General features: G+C 39.4%; 1 protein-coding gene across 1 annotated transcript in view; it reads right to left on the reverse strand.

The window, feature by feature from the left end:
• Positions 1-21,781, reverse strand: part of Cdh2 (cadherin 2) — a 217,083-nt gene that overhangs the window by 178,888 nt on the left and 16,414 nt on the right. Inside the window, exon 2 of the mRNA XM_047526537.1 lies at positions 9,033-9,144. Coding sequence (XP_047382493.1) covers positions 9,033-9,144 — 112 coding nt within the window. The remainder of the gene's footprint in view (positions 1-9,032; positions 9,145-21,781) is intronic.

A 21,781-nucleotide genomic window follows, 5' to 3' on the forward strand; every position in this document is an offset into this window, starting at 1 on the left:
CATTTGAGGAGAGACTCTGAATAGCATGTGTTATCATGGTTCCCAAACGTAGGTACATAAAAACATCTGTGGCATTGTCACAAATAGAGTTCTGAGTCCCACTTGATCTCCTTTCTCTAGCCTACTTGGTATTGTCCTGGCAATTGCCTTCTCTCTTCTCTACCATCACCTTTTCCCTCCCCATTGGTCTCTTTGTCCTTATTGCACAAACATATTAGCTCCCACCTTTAAAAAATATCCTCAGTTGACCCCACTTCTCTCTCCAACTGCCACTCAATTTCTCTTCCTTTTAATGGAAAATTCAATCTGTATTCAACTTCCCTTCTCCACCTGACTGCTGAACACACAAAAATCAAGCTTTTGATCCTTGTCACTGAGGGTTCTAATCTAAGACACCAGTAACTTCACAGTGCTGACGCTAATGCAACAGAGCATTCTCAGTCCTCATCTGAGCTGACCCTTCAGCAGCATCTGTTGCATCCTCAGTTCTCATCTGAGCTGCAGCAACATCTGGGGCATCCCTCTAAAATGCTCCCCGCCTTGCCCTCCAAGATGTCATGCTCTACTTGAGTCTCTCCGACCTCACAGATCTCTTTTGGTCTCTTCCTGCTCTTAATTCTGACTTCTTAACACTGGAGTCCTCAAGGGCTCTGATTTAAACGGTCTTTTCTTTCTTGGGTGTCTCCTCCTCCTACGAGCCCCTTAGTGATTTCTCAGTCATGGTTATCTACTCTTTGTACACACAGGACTCTCCACTCTGCAGCCTGGTCCTCTTCAATGAACCCAAGACTGGCATCTGAATGTCTCCTTGAGGTCTCAGACCTTCATCTCGACAGATTCTAATTGAGCTCCTGTTCCTCTCCAGCACAGAGAATAATAACCTTCCCAGTGCTCAGACAAAACTCCATGGGATCTTCCATGACACTTCTTTCTCTCATACCCTACCTCCAACTCATCATGTGCAGTCAGCTCTATCTTCCAATATTCAGAAAAAGTAGTTGGCTTTCTACGTAACATTATACACAAAAATTAACTAAAAACCGATCAATGACTAAGTATAAGAGTTTTTTTTTTTTAAAACCATAAAACTCCTAGAATTAAACATAGGAGCAAATCTGCATGACCTTTGATTCCACAAGGTTTATGTTAGATATAACACCAACAGTAAAATCAACGAAAGAAAAAAATAGCTCAGTTATACTTCATTAAAACTACATAATGCTGCTGCATCAATGATATCATTGAGAAAATTAAAAGTGAACTACTATGGTCTGGATGTTCATGCCCCTGACAAAATTCACATGTGCCAGTTAGAATGGCAGTCATCAAGAATACAAATGACAAGACCTGCTGGTGAGGATGTGGGGGGAAAGGTACACTCATACATTGTTGGTGGGGCTGAAAATTGGTACAACCACTCTGGAAAGAAGGATGGAGATTTCTCAAAAGTCTAGGAATGGAACTGCCACATGACCCAGCTATCCTATTTATCCAAGAGAATTAAAATCAATATACTATAGTGATACATGCATACCAATGTTTATATCAGCTTAATTCACAATACCTAAGTTATGGAACTAGCCTAGTTGCCCATGAACAGATGAATGGATAAAGAAAGTGTCATACACACACACACACACACACAATGGAGTTTTATTCTGCCATAAAGAATGAAATTATGACATTTGCTGGCAATGAATGGAACTGGAGGGCACCATGCTAATTGAAATAAGCCAGATTCAGAAAGTCAAGTGTTTTTTCTCATATGTAGAAGACATAGATAAAAAAGAAAGGAAATTTTTTAAAAAGTGGATGTCATGGAAATAGAAGGGATACCAACATAGTAGAGGAAGGAGATTCGGAGGAAGAGAGGGAGGAGGGGAGGCCTGGGGAAGTACTGGGATGGAATCTATGAAATTATATGAATAGACCACAGTTAATTCAAGTTACATAGAATCATGATGCACTGATTAAAATAATAATAAGAGAAGAGATAACAGTGGAGTAGAGCATGACATTTGGGGAAGGGAGGAGGAAGGCACTGGGAAATGAGATTGGTCAAATTATGTTATGTATACGCACGTTTGAATATGGCATACTGAATCCCACTATTGTGGATAATTATAATCCACCAACAAAAAAGTTAAATAACATCACAGGCTGAAATCCTAACCATTAAGGTCATTAAGGAGGTGGGGCCTTTGGGAGATGAAGATCATGAGGTCTTTATCCTTATAACTGGGATTTGTGCCCTCATAAAAGAGACTCCAGAGAGCTTCCCTGTCCCTTTTGTCATGTGAAGCTGCAGGGAGAACACGGCTTCTGAGAGGAAGCAGACCCTCACCAGACCCCAAGTCACCAAACCTGCCAGCTCTTTGATCTTGGACTTCCCAGTCCTTAGAATTGTGAGAAACAAATTTCTGTTATTTGTCAGTCACCCAATCTATGGGATTTTGTTTTTGTCAGAGTAGCTGAAAAAACTAAGGCAACAATCTACAGACAGAACAAAGTATTTGAAAGTTACATCTGATAAAAGCCCTGGTATTCAGGGTATATAAAGAATTCCTAGGACTCAGGAATAAAAGAAGATAAACAAACTTAAAAATTGAAAAAGGATTTGAACAGGTATTTCTCCAAAAAAAGATGTACAAATGACACATAGAAGATACTCAACATCATTAGCCACTATAAACCATAATGAGGTACCACTTCATACCCAGTGGGATGGCTACAGTCAAAATGAATGTGAAATAGCACATGCTGGTGAATGTGGAGAAACTGGAACACCTGTCCATTGTGAGGGGAATACAAAATGGTCCAGGTGCTGTGGAAAGAAATCTGCTAGTCCTCAAAAAGTTAAATACAGAATTACTAAACAACCTCTCAATTCAAAAACAGGTACTCAAAAAATACCTATATTGTATGGGCAAAATCATACCAGCATCATTCTCAACAGCCAAAAAGTGAAAACATCTCAAATGTCCAACAACAATGGAGAAAGTAATTTATATGTATATAATTTCTTTATATGTTATTTGAATAATCATTCAGCCATAGAAAAGAAGTGAGGTACTAGTACAATGTAGACCATAGATACACCTCTCAGGCATTATGCTAAGTGAAAGAAGCCAGGCACAAAAGGACTGTGGATCTGGAGAGGAGACCAAGGAGAAAGTATTTAATGGAGAAAGGGCATTACTTTGATATAAAGGCAATGTTTGGATTTTAATATAGTTGGCAGTTGGCCAACACTATCAATGTACTAAGTGCCACCATATTGCTCACTTTAAAATGTTCAATTTTATGTCATGTGAATTTCACTTTGACATGTTACTTTTAAAATTCAGAATCCAGCCCCTTCTCCTATCTCCACTGCTACCACTTCGGTCCACATCGCCATCTTTTCTCACCTGGATTACTACCAACCTCCTGATGGGTCTCCCCTTCCTCTTTTGTCTCTTTAGTCTTTTCTCAACACAACAGCAAGAAAGATCCCATTTGAAAAGTAACATCATGTTCCTCCTCTGCTCGAAGCCCTCCAGCAACTCTTTACCTCTTTCTTGCAAAACCAAAGTCCCTGGAATGGTCTAAGAACCTCACACAAAGTGAGGCACCAGTCCTCTGATCTCAACTTTATCCTTGTCCTTTCTCCACCCCACTCAACCAGGTTCATTGCTGCTGCTCTTCGAATTCTTGGGCACACAAGTACTTCTGCCTCAGAGCCCTTGTACTTACTGTTTGCTCTGTTCTTAAGGCTCCTCCCCAGGTATCTACAGCTCTTCAACCAACACCAACATCATTACCTCTAATGCATTGTTGCCTCAACTGACCATCCTATTTAAATTGCAGAAGCACGCATTCTTTCTATTTCTCCTTTTAGCCTCATCTGATCCCACAACATTTATTACCATCTAATGCACGGTATATTATACTTATTTATCATATTTATTTTCTAATTCCCTTAAATGTTGATCAGAGAACTTGAAAGGACAGAGAGTAAGGATCTTTTAAGGACAGTCTTTAAACCACGTGGGTACCTGCTTGCCAGAGTTTCTAAGTATGGTAGATGTAGAACCATGAATAGCTCTCTTTAACACATGTTTCCTGGTTGCAAGTTTTTGAGGGAGCAAACCACAGCTCCTCCAAGTTTCTGAAGGCTAGGAACAACTGCAAAAGGACCTTAAAAAAAAAGTACCACCCAAATTGGCCTCTTAAGTTTCAGCATAGCATTAAGAAAGCTAGATCCCAAACACATCTAAATGAATAGAAAAATGTCCAAGTATTAAATAAGGTCTAAGTGATCATAATAAAAATAAGGATGAAAGTCCTTGGTTGTTTTACTGAATTTATTATATAGACAACTGTTTAAAGCAACAACAACAAAAATCCTTTTGCATATGATAAGGTTTTTAAAATGTCAACCCCTGAGAATATGTATATACCTGGCTTCATTTCCTTTGTTCCTTCTTAAGACTTTATCATCAACATCCAAGAGAATAATCTCTGTATTTAGTGCCATTTCCCACCATCAATTGGAAATCAGTAAAGTACAGGGGCTTGCCTGGCTTTATGATCAAGATGTTTATAAAACCTACCTTCCAAATATTTTAAAATATTTATACAGTCAATAACCACAAAGACTTATCAAAATAAAAAACATAACTTCAAAACCATGGCTCCATGAAGATTCATACAAGCTCCTTTCCCAATTCAGTAATATAAAACATATAAAAATTCTCATATTATTAAGAAATGGAGCAGCTGTACGGTCGTATTACCCTACCGAAGTAATAAAAACTGTTTCAGTACTGTTATCTAAAGATGCTGTGCTGCAGCTTCCATGTTAATGCAGTCAAGCCTCAATCAGTAAGCAAACTAATCTAAATCAAATTCCATCTAGTTGAAAATAATCATCATGTGCTGCCCAGAGGTGGTGAGTATGAATGGATGACTGAAAATATTCATGGTAATTGCCAGTTGCTATTTATGCTGACCAGATTTGGAGGAGTTTACTTAGTATCTAAGCATGCAGACCACCCATGCTAAACACACAGGAGCATCACTCAACCAGCACACTCAAAGCAGCCCAGGATCTTCTCTGCAATGTCACAGTGAGGCAGATATTTCACAGTGTCAGATACACTGCTGGTGACAGAATGAAAATTTATGATTGTAGTTATTTTATTTCCAAGTAGCATGCTACCACATCTAGCTCAATGGAGTGTAAGTTAAATATTAAGGACTAAGCATTCACTTCCAAAGCCCTAGATTTTTCTACATACAAGCAGGGAGGCACAAAATACTAACAGTGAAAACAACTGATTTTTTTTTTAATTATAGGAGGTGTTCTTTACTTGATAGTCCCCAATTCCCAAATATATGTGACAACACACCAGTCATAATATTAAATGGGGAAGAAGGCCAGTTCTTTCCACAAGACACTTAGGTTTTTAGGCTAATTCCCATCAGCCTTCACCTTCTCTGTGTTATAGACCATAATGGCTTTTGATCATCACCATCATCAGAACTAGAGTAGGTATCAGGAAACCTGAGTTCTAATTCCAGGTCTGTAGCTAACAATCTAAGGAGCTATATAATCATGGGGAAAGCCTATAATCTCTCTGAGCTCTAATTTGCTTGTCTGTAAAATGAGGGGGTTGGCAATAAATGCTTTAAAAACAGAATAGAAAAATGCAAGGCAAAAATGACTACCTAAGCACAAGAGAATGGATCCCAACTTATAAAGGCAAACACATAGATGCCATACGACAAAAAAAGGAAGGCTTCCCTCCAAAAGAGAAAGAGCGAAATGAGAAACCATTACAACATCACATGGTGATGAGGATGCTGAGAAAGAAATGACATACTTTTAGTCCTATGAACATTCCTACAAAATTTAAAAAAAAAAAAAAAAACTGTCAACTGTCAACCTCTATATTCCCTTTGACCTAGCAACTCTACTTTTGAACACAAATTCCCAAAGAAAATATCCCTAAAGAAAAATCAAAGTTCTCTAAAAAGAATCTCCATAGCAGCACTGAGGGGAAAATTGGAAACAACCTGTATGTTCAAAAATAGAGACACAGTGAAGCAAAATCTGGTTTTTCTAACAAAATAGAACAAGTCCCTCTATGGCCATTTTTTTTTAAATGCTGAACTGTCTTCAAACAGCAGAAGTATTCATGGGATATAACAGGAGATGTAAAGGTGGGTCATAAAATGCATTCACTGTCTTTATGATTCCACGAAAAGCATACTGGTGAAAACCAGAGAAGAACCTACAGGGATACAACGAGTTCTTCCGATTTGTTATTTCTGTAAAATTCATCACAACAGCAAAAAATTCAAACAGCACCAGGTAAGATGAATGCTCCATGAACTACTGTTCAGTTTGCACTTTTCACGCTTCTTCTAGGTCGTTTTTCTAACATGACTAACATCACCTGTACCTTTACCTGAAGTTTCGCATTTTCCAAGCACTTTCACAAGGATTGTTACTTGACTGAAAAATGATCAGAATCCATGCCAACTACACATCAGAATAATAAACTTCTGCACAATGTCTAGGGCACCAGATGTATCCTATGAAACCATATCATACAGATGGGTGAGCCTTTGTCCTCTTCTGCCCAAATGTCATTAAGGGGAAATTAAAGGAAACAGCAAGAGTTAGGATTCAAGTTTTTTTAAAATGCAATAGAAAAATTCAAGGTAAAAATGACTCTAAAGTCAACTTTATTAGGGCTGACTATGCCACGAAGCAAATGCCTTGGAAAACTATAATGTACAATTACTTCTTTCCTTAAACACTACAGGTCACTAACCCCATGACAAAAGTGATCACCATGGCTGACTTGGCATATCCCTTCCTGCTGTAGTGCACACGTATGACTGGATTTATTGCACCATACAGAATTCATAGATAAAATTATGGAATGGTATTCGGCTTTGGGGAACAGAGATGGCTTTGGATTATCATCCTTCTGAAAACTCCAAAAGAATATAAAACTTTCATAAAACCTAGAATCATTTTTAATTCACAATTCTCCTAAAGAAGCATTAACTGGTGAGAACACTCTTGGAAAGAGAAATGTTGATGTTCCATACAGTCGAAGTAAATTTTCTTCTGTTCAAAGTTATTTTTTTCTACTAATCAATATTGTTAAACAGAATGTTTTAAGCTTGAAGACACTAGCATCTTCTAACATCTTCTGAGAATGACTAAAAAAAGTAATGGTGTGTCATGTGCAAATGCTACCATACAATCATGCACATGTCTTTCAGTGATGGCTAGGGCTCAAGTCAAAAGTATTTTTAATCCATCACATTTACAACTTCGGCAAAACTCTAAGTTTCTAGGTTATACGAAACAGATACTGGCAAGAAGCTATGCCCAATTTCTTCTGTCACAAGCATCATCTAAAACTTAGAAAATAAGCTATCATGTTCAAAACTAGCCCAAAGTCAAAGTTAATCTAAGTCAATGGTTTCTAGTGACAGACCATGTGTTTATTTGTAATCAACAAATTATAAGCTTTTAGAAAAAGGAATTACCCATTTTAAAATGAATACCAAACGTATACTGCAAAAATGCAACAAATTCCACTGAAATTTTTTTATCTGCCCAAATTATTCCATAGAATCATATCAATATTTTTGCAATTCAAACCATGTTTACACATCATATAGGTTCTAGGAGGCCTCCTTATAATTTACAGATTTAAAGAAAATGACAAGCAGGCAGAACCTCAAGATTCACATTAAGTTAAACAAACTTTACACACTGTGATTTGAATTAAACCACCATCATGTCGATCGTTACCCACGAGATAAGATAGCACTTCTGTGTTTAGACAGACTAACTCAAACATTCACTCATTAAAATACCATGTAATGAGGCAGTGACAGGAGGTGGCCTTCAAGAAAATTAAAAACCAACTTCAAAGAGATCACATAGGTGTGAGCCCATCGTGATTTAAACAGAAATTAAAATAAAATGTAAGTTGCACCAAAGAACTTCAGTGGTTAAGAGGCCATTTGCATTGCAAAGTCCTCTGTCTACTGCATTCTTAAGAATTGTACCACTAAGGTTTGTCAGTGCTATGGAGACACTTCAATTAAGGCTATGTGGTAGAGCTCTGTGTAAATTAATTAGTTGAGGTTACACAGACTTTCTAAATACAGCTCTCGAAAACAGTCTCAGAGATATGCAAGATTTGAAAGGAATTAAAATTTAAATACAACTGACTAATCAATTCTTCTTGCTTTCACATTTCAATGACATTTGGTGTAATGATAAATAAGTCCATTAAAATACTACTAACCAAAATTTTATCTACTTTCAATTGGCGTTAAAGGAAAGGACTTTCAATTTTACTTTTGATACTCAAGTTTTATCTAGACTTGTTGGCAAGAGTTTTCATATGATAACTATAATGAACTTGATCCATATTTACACGGAAAATGAGTCTATATTTGAAATTCACATATGCTGCAACTAAATTAGCTAGCTAGTAATTTCTATAAACAATGTCATAACAAAAATACAGATTTCATGCTCCTGCATGAGACATTACTTATTAAATTTATTATAATTCAGTTGAATAATAAAGTTTGACATGTTTTATTTAAGATAATATAATAATTTCCTTTCTTTAATTCAAAATACTAAGAAGATGTTTGCTGTAAATAATTTTGAAACCTATTAGAACCAGATGTCTGATAAATATTACTCTTCAAAATAAGCAAAATGCATACAGAAAAATTGTAAAATGGTTGCATAATGGATTTTACTGTAAATTGAAAAAGGAAGAAGTCTGAAATTTTCAAGCTACCAGGAGTCTTCTAATTATGTACATAAGAGATACATGAGCTCTTCTGTAATCCTAAAATAAAGTCCCTACAGTCTCATTATAGTGATTGTGAAAAATTCATACTTGTTATACAGTGGAGATGATTCAGACATTTTTAATGGCTAATTTGTTTCAAGAGCATGGACACTGTATGTACAAATATATCTTTCGAGATAGTACCATTGAGAAGAGGCTGTCCTTCATGCACATCCTTCGATAAGACGGCACTGTAAACATCTTCAGGAAATCCAGTCTTGCATAATGCGATTTCACCAGAAGCCTCTACAGACGCCTGCAACACAAGAAAGAAAAAAAAAAATGTGTGCAATGATTGCTACCTCCTTCAACTGAGAAACATTCCACTTGGCATTCAGTCTCATTTTTTCAACTATCTTGTACAAACAGCCCCTTTGTTTCTGAAGGGTTACAATTAGAATGTAGAGGGCAAAGGGTTAATCTTTTTGATAACTGGAGTAGAAGAAACAAATCCCACTTGTCTAGTCCAGTAAAATCTAAATAATACACATTCCAGGTTCTTCTAAGGACTGCCCATTTCCATTAAAATGGTCATTGTGACTGAAGAACTAGCAAGTGGGCGTGGAGTTGGGGGAGGGCCAAACTGGCTGGGGGCCCCACATATTCTGCACTACTAACTGAAATTCTCATGAAAAATGTGTGCATTCAAGAATATATTTTTATATCCTCATTTAATTCTCAATGAAGTTTGTTTCCACATGTCCCCTTCACTAAAGAACAAAATAATAATAGACTTACTACAAGATATAGGGCATTATATACCAAGTCAAACCAAACAATCAAAAGTTTATGTTTCTCTAATTTGAAGGACAGGGATCTATTGAACAATGTCTATTATAAATAAAGAGCAGTACACTGGCCTTTCTTCTTTACACTTGAAATTAGAAAGTCACCAAGAATCTCCTGCCACCACACACAATCTCTCTGCACTTAAAACTCAGTCACACCAAGTGCTATAGTACTAATCCTCCAAGTCACTACTTCTGGCCCTACTGACAGCAGCACAAGACAATTAGCTTCAGCAGAACTCCAGAATAATTTACAATAATTACAGGAAGCACTTCCCTGCGCTGATGAAGATCCAACAGAAGGAGAGTGCAGTGGAGGCCCTCCCCAGGAGTCATTTCAGTGGCCTCTACGGCAGCACTAGAAATAGTGCAGAGAATCAGAAATTGAGAAAAAGAAAAAGAAAGGGAAAGCCCAGAAACAGAGATAACTCAGAACAGGTGTGTGGATGAAGCTATGCAGTACAGCTTCATAATTCAAGGAACACCTGGATTATACAGGTGAAATTTTGCAAATTTGTCACAAAAATTCAGACCATTTTCATAATTAAGTCGTTCTTCCTAAATCTGAGAAAATAAAGAAAATCAATTTAAACTTTATTAAATATCATACAGAGGTGACAGTGACACACTAGTTCAGATCCATCAAATTCGTGGACAGTTATGTACAAGAACAGATTATAAAAAGTCAAGGATACAGAGGAACCAATCCCCAAACACAGGGGTGAACAGAAACCGGTATGGTCACCTTTAGTACAATTTAGCAAATTTCAGTGAAGATGAATGTGGGTGTATCCTACACGGTAGGGAAACTCCCAGGGAAACTCTCTCATGAGTGTTCCAGGAGACATATGCAGGAATGTTCAATGAAGCATGATTGTAACAACAGGAATTGGAGTATACCTAAATGTCCATCACCAGGAGAGTGGGCTAATAATACATTTCCACAGAGCCAAAAATATGGAATATCCAGAAACATCGGAATTGAAGAATTGGGGCTACGTTTACCCACAGGGCTACCTCTCAAAAACAAAGCATATCTAAACCTAAAGAAAGTTCCTTTAAAATTTCCGTGTAAGACTGAAAGAGAAATTTAATTATAAATCAACCTAGGGATGACTATTATTTTTAGTAAGTGCAAAAGCCTATCTCTGTGACACTCCTAATTCAAACTGAAGAGAAAGCACACAACACAGGAATCTTGCCAAAAATTAAAAAAACTATGATTAATGAATCCTTTTATATAAAATTTAAACACAAAAGATAATATAGCGTTATGGACACATACACATGTAAAAAGAACATAAATACACATAAGACAGTGATAGTACCTACCTCGGGGAAGGGAAAAATAGGAAAAAATCAGAAGGATTGTACAAATGGCTTTAAATGCATCTGTACTAATTCATTTCTTTCAAAAACAATCTGAAGCAAACAAGAAAAAGTGTGAAGGTCTGCGTAGGTACAGGGATATAAATTATATTACTCCATACATGTGCTGTATGTTCTCTATATTTCATAATGAAAAAGAAAGTATTAGGAAATACCAAGGAATAAGAAATGAGGCTTCCCATGCCATCAACTTTGGGACATGAGAAAGCACTATGACACTGGTCACCTGCAAATACCCAGGCACTTACGCCAGTCTGGCACAGAGCAGGCACTCAATGAGGGAAAGCCTTTGCACTCAGCTAACGAACACAAATCCAATAAAGGGCACTCCCCAGTTTTGCCATATTAAATTCACAAATGTGCCGTAAGACTGTGTCCCACTGCCATGTTAGGGGTCTGCCTCTTCTCCTACAGCAGCAGATTCCCAAAGGGTGAGGCTGTGGCTGGGCCTAACCCAAGGAGATAGCTGACAGCAGAGCTGGGCAGGGCAGCAGGCCCGAAGCAAACAGTGGCAGGCGAGCTGCAAAGAGGGGTCACATTTCAACCTGGGCATGGGGTTGGGACAGCATGCTGCTTTACAGGGAAGCACTGAGAGCAATGAAATGCAAAGACCAGAGGAAGACCTGCAGCTTCCCTTCAACTGCACAACTGGCATCTAGCTTCCCAGTGGATCTGCCCTAAGGTAAGGAATTAGCAGCAAGGGGACCCTGATCCAAATCCACAGGAAGCGGATTTCCAGATCACGCAGTACCATCAGGAATAGGGTGGATGTTCTCTTCTGATGCTCAATATACCCTTAATCATTACCTATCTTCTCTGGGTTCATTTTCCTCACAATACAAAAGGGTACCTACCTGCCTTGGTTGACCATGAGAACCTCCACAACAACAAATTTGTAGAATACATCTCTAACAAATCTACTCCCAATAAATTCCCATGGCGGCCCAGTATTACTTTGAGATTTTGATAATCATTTTATGTAGTCAAAGACCTTTCTTAATTCTTCTTCCCCCAAACAAAAGCGGGTCCACAAAACAACATGCTATTATTAATCTATAACATGTTTTCAGTCTCCACTGAATCATTAAGATATTTATTTCTCCCTACTAATTTATTATTAGTATCTCCTCTTAGTTTCTCAGTTCAAAATAACAAAACTAACATGTTCAACAAACAGGAAGAACTCAAATAAATAAAACCGTAAAACTGGAGATAACGAAGGCTCGCTTTATGTCAACCACTGTGCTAGTAAATCTGTATCTCATTTAACTCCCCCAGCCTGGGACCGGGGATGGTACTAGGTCTGAGATTGGTGAGGAATCACAGAGCTGGTAAGCAGAATCTGCCCGGGAATGTTAAATCCACTCTAGAAACTTCTAATAATAATTGGCTTTTGGAACACAGAAAGTTTTCCAGGCAAACCCATAGCAAAAGTTCAAATACTCTACAATAGTGGTTCCCAACCAGGAGTGATTCTAACCCAGGGAACATCTGGCAATGTCTAAACCCATTCTCGGCTATTACGCTTTTGGAGTAGGTGCTACTGGCTTCTAGCGGGTAACCAAGAATGCTGCCAACCTTTATACCATACCAAAGACAAGATCCACAGCAAATAAGAAACCAACCCAAAATATCAATACAGCCAAGGTTAAGAAATACTGTGACCTAAGGAAAAGGAGTATCCACTTTATCCTTAAACCATTCACACAGGTGAGCAGTTCACTATTTCTTCAAATAGTTCATTAAATTCTTGCTGGGACACCCTCCTTTCTCAAAAGCCAAAACTCAGTCCCTGTGGTTTACTCCAACTGATCACTGTGAAGGCCCAGGATGCAACTCCAGGAATTGAAAAAAGAAGAAATCTCTCCCCTCGGCAAGTTTACAATAGATACAAAGAAGAGGTTGTGAATAACACACATTTTCCTATATTTGAAAAGCTGGTCAGTCAGCTTTTTCTGTAAACATAATAAATAGTATCTACTATTTTTTATAAAGCTGTGAATATTGTAGGTTTTACAGGCCATGGGGTTCCCTGTTTAAAGTACCCAGCTTTGCTACTGAAACACAAAAGTAGCCTTAGACAACCAGCAAACACACTAGCACAGCCAAGATCCTTCCAACAAAACTTTATTTATGAGTTAAGTGAACTTGAATTTCATTTAATTGCCAAGTGTTGAAAATATTATTTTCCTTCTGATTTTAAGAAGCATTTGAACATTTAAAAATGTGAAAATCCCTAGTGGCTCAGGAGGCTGAGGCAGAAGGATCATGAGTTCAAAGCCAGCCTCAATAAAAACGAGGTGCTAAGCAACTCAGTGAGACTCTGTCTCTAAATAAAATACAAAATAAGGCTGGGTATGTGGCTCAGTGGTGGAGTGCCCCTGAGTTCAATGCCTGGTACCCACACCCCCACAAAAAAGGGAAAATCATTCTTGACCATACCAAAATAGGGAGCAGGACTAGAGGTTACAGATGCTTGGAATAGTGTAAGTTTTACACAACATTGCAATCTTATTTAATTCTCACAAGAGTCCCCTAAGGAGGGAAAAATTATCAGCATTTTACAAATGAGTGAATAGGTTCTCACGCACAGCAAAATACCTGAGACCTCAGATCTAAGGAGAGAAAGAGGAAGGACTCTTTAACTGTGTAGTTTTTTCAAGTACAACAAATAATTATGATTTTCTCCAGAAACATATACTGAATGTCCATGCTACTAGAAACAGAACAAGACACAGTCCCTGCCCTTACAGAGATCAGGCTGAATGATGCAGAGGTTATGAGGTGAGCCCAGGAGAGAGGGTCAGGGCACCCCAAGCAGAGCCCTGGAGTAGCAAGGCAGAGGCCCGTGGGGTTGGGGAGGGAAGGTGGTGGCAGGAAAGCCATCCCAGGCACTCATTGCTTCAGTTAAAATGAGGCAGCAAGAAACAGGATCGTGCCCGGGGAATTACAATGAGTTCAGTGTCACAGGAGTCCAAGAAGCAAGGCAGGAAGTCAAGAGTTGAGGCTGGAGAGTTTGAAGGGGTTAGATCATAGATGACTGAGGGCTTGGGGTTATTCCACTGGTTAGGGGAAGAGAAAAAAAGAACCAGGAAAGTACAGGCAGACTATATTTGAGAGAGAATTCTCCGAATGCTTTGTGGGAAATGGGGTGGGTGACAAGTGACAGCCAAGAGACAGCTTAGGACACAGACTTAAATCAGGGCAGGGGCTGCAGGGATGAAGAAGGGGCAGATTTTTATCAATATGCAGACAATGAAAATCAGCAGGGCTTAGTGAGAGCAGTGAGTTGCGGGGGGAGCGAGGGAGGGAGGAAATGATGTCCTCCCCCCTCTTTCCAGCCGAGTGACTGTGAACATGAGTGCCACAAACCAGAAAAGATAATCGCAAAATTATAATGCCAGGAACAAAGTGCTAAAGAAGCAGAAAGAATGGGATGATAAATCTGCCCATGGAAATCAAAGAAGACTCCATAGCTAAAGTGACATTTAGGCCCTGACTTTAGAGATGATTAAAAATTTGCCAGGAGAAAGAAGAGGAAGTTGAAAAAAGCATCCCAGGCAAAAGGTAGAGCAGAACAAAGCCCCTGCTGATTTATGTGGCGCTTGTCCTCCACCAGAACACCACCGACCTATCACCAGGCAACTGGGAAGTCACGGCTTCCTTCTCTAGAACCTTCTACTGCTGATGTGGGGTCTCTAGGAACAATGGTTTTCATTTAACCCTCTCAAATTTGTTCTCAATAATTAATTCTAGCCGATTTTAGTTCTTCCTCCCAGTTTTCTGCAGTGAGAAACTCTAATGAGACACCGCAGTGTCTTCAGAAAGCTGCGATCCACTGCTGAAGACGGGCATATCACCTGCCAGACGTGGTACTTCCGACAGACTTGGAGCTCTATGCGGAGCTCCTGAGGAGGGGCAGTGGAGTGTCTGGAGCATGGACTTCTAATCCAATTGCCTGACTCTGAATCCCAGCCCATCAGTACTGTCCGTGAGTCTTCAGAAAAGCCACAGTTCCCCCATCTGTACGAAAGTAATAAAGATAGCACCTACTCATAGGGCAGCTGCAGGATTACATGAGTTAACATGTGTAAAGCTCTCAGGATAGTGCCTGGCGCCAGGTCATCCGATGTATCAGCTATTAGTCTCAGTGGTACCGACACCATTAGAACACCAGGGATTAGCTCGTGCTATGTATGTCACACAGCCCAACACTTCCCAGGCTTGTTCAGCCTAGCCCGCCACTGGGGATGTTTGTTTAAGATACAGATTCTTGGAACCCAAGACTCACTACCACTGGATCTCAAGGAATGTGATACAGAAGCTGCACATTTAACAAGGGTCTATGTGCATTTGGTGGCACACACCCAGCCCCCGTCTCCACCTCCAGAAATCTTTCTGAACTCCAGAAACAGCACACTAACATTTTGGCCCTGGTCTTCAAGTCTAATAACTCAGCAACCACAAAATGGAATAAAGATACGATTACTTGCTGGGTGCAGTGGCACATGCCTGTAATCCCAGGTGACTAGGGAGGCTGAGGTAGGAGGATTGTAAGTTCAAGGCCAGCCTCAGCAATTTAGCGAAACTCTATCACAAGACAAAAAACAAAAAGGGCTGGGTATGTGATTCAGTGGTTACACATCCCTAGATTCACTCCCCAAGACCCATTCTGTCGATTCTGTTGTTTGAAAATGATGCTTTTTTGATTTGTGGTTTTGTTTTTAACAGGGACATCACCTCATCATGGCTCATCCTTAAAATGATTCCCCTCTTCTGCACGACTGCTCAAAGATGACAGGCGGTGGGCAAGTCCTCACGGACTACCAAGGCGGAATTCCTGCTGGTCAGAGGATCTGAACTCATTTAGTGCCGCTCCCTGCTCTTACACAATCAGCTCACCTATCTTGAGTTTCAATTTCCTCTTACAAGTATTTGCTCTACTCTTCCCAGGCTGAAGATCGACCTCCTTGTCTAAAAAGGCAGGAGTGTAATAGGAGTTGAGGAGTTCTGCTTGCCTGTTAGTATTCTGAACTTGGCGGTGACATGGTTTCTTGTTCTTGTTAAATTTTTTCCACTCCCTCAATACTGTGAGCTTTAAAGCCCCGAGACCACGACTTCTTTAGGTTCCTATTATCGTTATTCTTTTTTATACTCCTCCATGGTCACTGGATCTTGCTTTCCAATTTCCTCCAAATCACTCCTAAATCCAACCTCTTAAATATTCCACGTGGAGCCTGCAATGTTCTGAGTCTTCAGTCAGCTCGCCTCTCCACTTTCTTCTTGATCAAGATCATTTATAACTATTGGTTAAAAAATTTCAGCCCGCACTGAAGAGAATCATTATCTTTTCTTTCTAGTTAGTATGACGGCCTAACTAAAGTCTAAACTATGTTATTCCAACTGTTCCTCATGAGTTTTCCCACAAAACATCCTTCTCTTTCTTTTTCCCTATCAGATATTCTATAGCCATAATCTAGTAACAATTAGGTTACGGTGCAGTAGATGATCAAATGCAGGTGACAAAGCTGAAGCTTCATTACAATGTGTTTGCTGTCCTTCCTCTTAGTCAAAAAGAAAGGCAGTTCTATGTGCACAGAATTAAGACTGAGAGGTGACGAATGATCTCACTGATAAGCGGATGAGGACATATAATGGGGGGTGGGAGGGGTTAGCATTAGGTTTAGGGTTAGGTTTAGGGTTAGGGATAAGGAGAGCGGTAAGAATGAAGGAAAGAAGGACTGTATAGAGGGAAAAGAGGGGTGGGAGGGGTGGGGGGGAAGGGAAAAAAAAATAAACATCATTGCCCTATGTAAAAAAAAAAAAAAAAAAAAAAAAAAATGCCTGAGAGGTATGTGGCAAATCTGCTTAGGGTTAAATTAGCCCCCAGCCCTGTATGGCCTTGACAAGCTATATCACCTTATCTATGCCTCGGCTTCTTCCTCTACAAAAAGAATAGCAATAAATAATAATTAAAAGTGCAAACTTTGCACAAAGCCCTGAGTTCAATCCCCAACACCACCAATACAAAAAAGCAAAGGCTTTGTAGGATTATGGTAAAGAGTATAAAGGGCTTAAAAATAATTCCTGATCCACCGCAAGACAAGGGATAGTTATTATCATGTTTTTGGTAGTCTTTTTGTTGTGGAGACTTTTATCTCTTTGCTTTGTAAGTACCTGAGAAATATTTTAGAAGGAAAAAATAGGGGGGCCGGGAGTGTACGTAGCTTAGTGGTAGAGCGTATGCTTAGCATGAGGAAGCCCCGGGTCAATCCCTAGTGCCCAAAACAAAAAGTAGGAAGATCATAAAGAAATCAAGTTCACAGAAAAATAAAAAATTAGTTCACAAACCTGAATAAGAGAAACACAAGTGGAATTCCTTTGATAATAAGTGATTTGTGGTTAAGAGAGAGGGGGCAAGTGTATGGCAGAACCTTTACTCTGCAGGGGTGTCTTCCAGATGATGTAGGTAAATGTAAACAATTAATGAAGACACTGTTAAAGTGGCTGGTTGGGTGCATGGTAACAGAATAATGGAACTTTTCAAGACCGATTCTGCATGGCTAATTTTTTATTTTTTAATCCAATTTATCATCATACAATTGCATTTGCCAAATTTTCTACATTTCACAGGATTCCATCCATGATGTTGGAGGCTGTGTTAAGAAGATTAGTCAAGAGCTACTGTCACTCTTTAAAGATATCCTCTGTGTCAGTAAAGCCATTGATGACACTTTGAATTTCATATCCCTGAAAACACGCTTAAAATGTGCAGCTTAACCCTGAACGACTTCAATATTTTTGTTTTGTCATGTATGATTCTGGAGGGAGAGTACAGAATTTTGCACAGATTCTTTGACTTTGTGCCTTCCTGATGCACCCTCAACAAGTTTAGGTGCAAAGAATACCTACCCAAGGCCCACCTAGTGATTTCCTACTTTGCTCCAACTGTATTACTAGGAGGTATACATAAATATCTCAAGTATTCTCTTTTTATTTTCCTGGTTATCATTTCTTTTAATCAAGTAGGGACAAAGAGACTAGTCAAATAACAGCATTAATGCTGGCACAGGAACCTGATCATCCTGCAGAAACTGAACTCTCAGCCAGTAGACAACACTCCAACATCTTAGTGAACAGATGTCTGAGTCCAACATACAGAATGTGATTTAGAGTGAAGCCTACTAAAACTAATAACTATATGCAAATATACATTAAATGCTGGTCAGGTAGATCTGTGCAATGTCAAGCCTACTCTGTCTAGGCGAAAGGAGGCTCCGTAGGCCTCCAGACTTCATGGAAAGGGCCTCAAAAGACAGGAGCTTACATTAAGTATAGTGGAAGGTTAATGGATTGGGTAGCAACAATGCACCTACAAGATTCAGCTGGCTTCAATGAAAGTTTGACACAATCATTAGTTAGTGGTGCAGACAGCTGTGCTATTAAACGGCCATTAAAAGTTCCAGAAGTGCCTATGGCAATTCCAGAAGAGATGGTCAATCCCCACTTAGATGGATTCTGTCCTATCAACTAATTACACTCACCAGAGAATGCAACATGCTTATATGTAATATTGTAAATATCATCAAATAGTACTTGGCATTAGACTGCACTTACAATCAACCTGGGAATCCCTTCAACTAAATACAATGAATATCAATAAGTGCCAATATTCATTGAGTGTTTATCATGGCATGAAGTGAACTACAATGCTTTCCATGCATGATTACCTTAAATAAAGCCCCATAACAACCCCATGAGGTGAGTACTATGAGTAGTGCCATTTCTCAGGCAAGGAAACAAAGAGGAAATTCCGCTCAGTCATTTAGGTAGTCAAGTTAGGGATGGTATTCAACCCACCACCAAATGACTCTGAGTATCACCTTTAACCACTGCATAGCCACCAAAAAAAAAAAAAAAAAAAGTCACTAGGAAGCATCCATGTACAATGAACATAATACCTAAGTGGCTGAGGGCTAGACATCATCCTTTGTGAATTGAGACCAAGTGAAAAATCTGCCTTCTTCCATGATTACTTGTTTGCCAGAATGTGATTCTGACATATACTATGTGATATCATATAACACAGGATATATGACAATAAAATACTTTTAATGTTCTGTTTACAGTGGAAAGAACCAAAGTGAAAAAGTGATTTGATCAAATCTTCTAAAACAGCTTCACTTTTAAGTGATCCAAATCAAATCCCAAGTATCCTACCCCAAAATTTCTCTAAAAGTACACTTGGAAAATTATGAGTAAGTATCTGTCATGGCTAGTGTATTAATTTCCAGTGGCGATACTGATGAGGGAATAATTACAGTTCGTTATACACTCTTTGTACACTTTCTGTGCTCTGGAGTTTCTCATATTCATGTAATTGGGCCTGATTCACGAAACCTGGAGCCTGGTTTCACTTTTTAAAAACAGTTGCAGATGTTTATAGTCCCCATAACTCTGATTTAATTTGAATAGCTAGCCATAGTGATGATTTACTTAATTCTGAGTCCTTGATAAGATAAACACAACACAATTATAACATTATTCTTATGAGAAAATATCTTTTATGGCACAGCTTCCAAAAATGCAATGCAGTGAAAGGAGGGCAGTGTCAGTAACTCTGGAGTTCAAAGCCGTTCCTTAACTTGCTCCAGAAGCAACATCCTGTCTAGAGGAGTTCTAATAGATCAAGCCATAAAGAAACAGATGCACATGCCCTGCATGCTAACTGAGGGTCTGCCAGGCTGAGTTTCACTTCCAGTTTCAACCCAATGGCCAAGGGCAGTATTTTCCATCCATGGACTTTGTGAGTGACTTAAGCTTGGCATTTCTGAGTGACAGTTCTCAAAATACGGGTATGTTCCTCCAGGAGTCCCCAAGATCCTTCCAGGGGATCCACAAAGGTTGAACTACTTTCATAATATCATAATATCACTTTCCTTTTCCACTCTCATAAGGATAAAGTAGTAGCCTTTTCTAAAGGCTACGTGACATGTGTACCTTAACACAGTAAATGCAGAAGCAGGTAAGACAAAAAACTTAACATTTAGCCAGACAATAAATAAGTTGAAAAATGTAGAAGCACAATGTTACTACTCTTCCTCCTAATTTTACATTTCTCTTTTGAACAGTGTAGTCATTTTTCATAAAAATTAGTATTTACATTACAGAGGGAATGGGTTTAATATTTCTAAATGAATTATAAGTATCATAATTTTCTCAGTTTAATTTCTCTATAGTTAACACTGATAGATATTACCCACATTATAAAAGTTCACTGAGAATTAAATAATTTTTAAGAGTATTAAAGAGTCTTAGACTAAACAGTTTGTGAACTCTTGCTCTAGAGAACACAGGGATGGGCTGAATTTGCCTGAAGGCTGCATCGGAAAGAACAATCTGGACAGCTGGTGCCCCAACCTGTCCCCTATACCTCCCACTTGGGAGTCACAGGCCCTCAGAAAGCAAGTGTGGTGATCTCATTTTCCATGCTGGGAGTTCAGTTTGCAGATCCCCTGCCGTGTTTGCCAGGAGAAGAATATCTGGAATTCTGGGATTCAGTTTCAGCAAGGAAATGTGCCCACAGGGAAGTACCCACACCCTCCAGCTTTGCACTTGTCCAAACCATGGTGGTATCTTCCTGTCCCGTCTGCTAACTCTTCTGGCTTACTTTTTACTTGGTTCAAAACTCAGACAGGGAGGAGAGGTCCTATTCATTGGGCCCCTTCTAAGACTCCAGTATTTGGTTAACTATCTGTGGACCATGAGAAGAAAAAAGGAGTCCAATGTCGGGGGTCAAACAAGTCAAGACTCCCAGAAGAGACTGGGGCTTCTGGCAGAGGACAGGGGTGCATGACTCAGTGCTGCATGTTTTTCAACTTGGTGGTTTGCAGTCTTGATTGCGCACTGTGGCTGGTTTTTATAGTTGGGCAGGTGGCTTTTAACATCAAGAGACTTTAATTCGTAAACCACAGGGTGTTTTGATCTTTATGTGTGACCACAACTTAGGGTGGTTTATTCTTCAGGAAAGTGGCTGTTAGAGAAGTAGGGCCTCAAACAAAAATAGTGGACTTTAGGAAAGGCCACAGGCCAAGGGTCTCGGAAAAGAGGACCACAGTAACCTTAGCCAATGGTACACAGATCTGGGCAAGAGCTGCTGCAGCCTGGCCTTGGCAAGGATCTGAGGCAGTTCCAGACTTCTGGAATTGCCACCAACCTGAAGCAGCATGGGCCAATGAGGTACAGAAAAACAGGGTAACTTCAATATCTACTGTCTAAAGACTATTGAGCAGTACAGTATGTACATTTTTTTAAATGATAACAAGCTCAGGAGCCCTCGCAAGAATCTCACTGTAAATTATTTCTGACAGGTTCTAAAAGAGCTGCAAAGCGTTGGCCTGCCTTTGTTTCAAAGGCCACTCTGCATTTAGGCGGAAAAAGGGTACATCTTGAATTTTCATGGCTTGACCACAGGCTCAAGGGCCAGCACCCACCAAGTGGTCTGGATGGTCTTTATAAAGGAAAGAGAAATCTAGTGTTGAAGAAGGCTTGCTTTTGGCCAAAGCAAACTCATAAATGGCATGGAAAGAGCCAGTGTGGCAAGAGATCAAAAAAAACCTACTCCCAAGAGGGCTTGTCACCAGTCACCCACAGATGGAGCCCACACTGGTGCCAGTACTGTTGTCAGACTCAAGCAGTTCAAAGCAAAGGAGGTCT

Source organism: Sciurus carolinensis, chromosome 15 (assembly GCF_902686445.1).
Source record: "Sciurus carolinensis chromosome 15, mSciCar1.2, whole genome shotgun sequence".
NCBI lineage: Eukaryota > Metazoa > Chordata > Mammalia > Rodentia > Sciuridae > Sciurus > Sciurus carolinensis.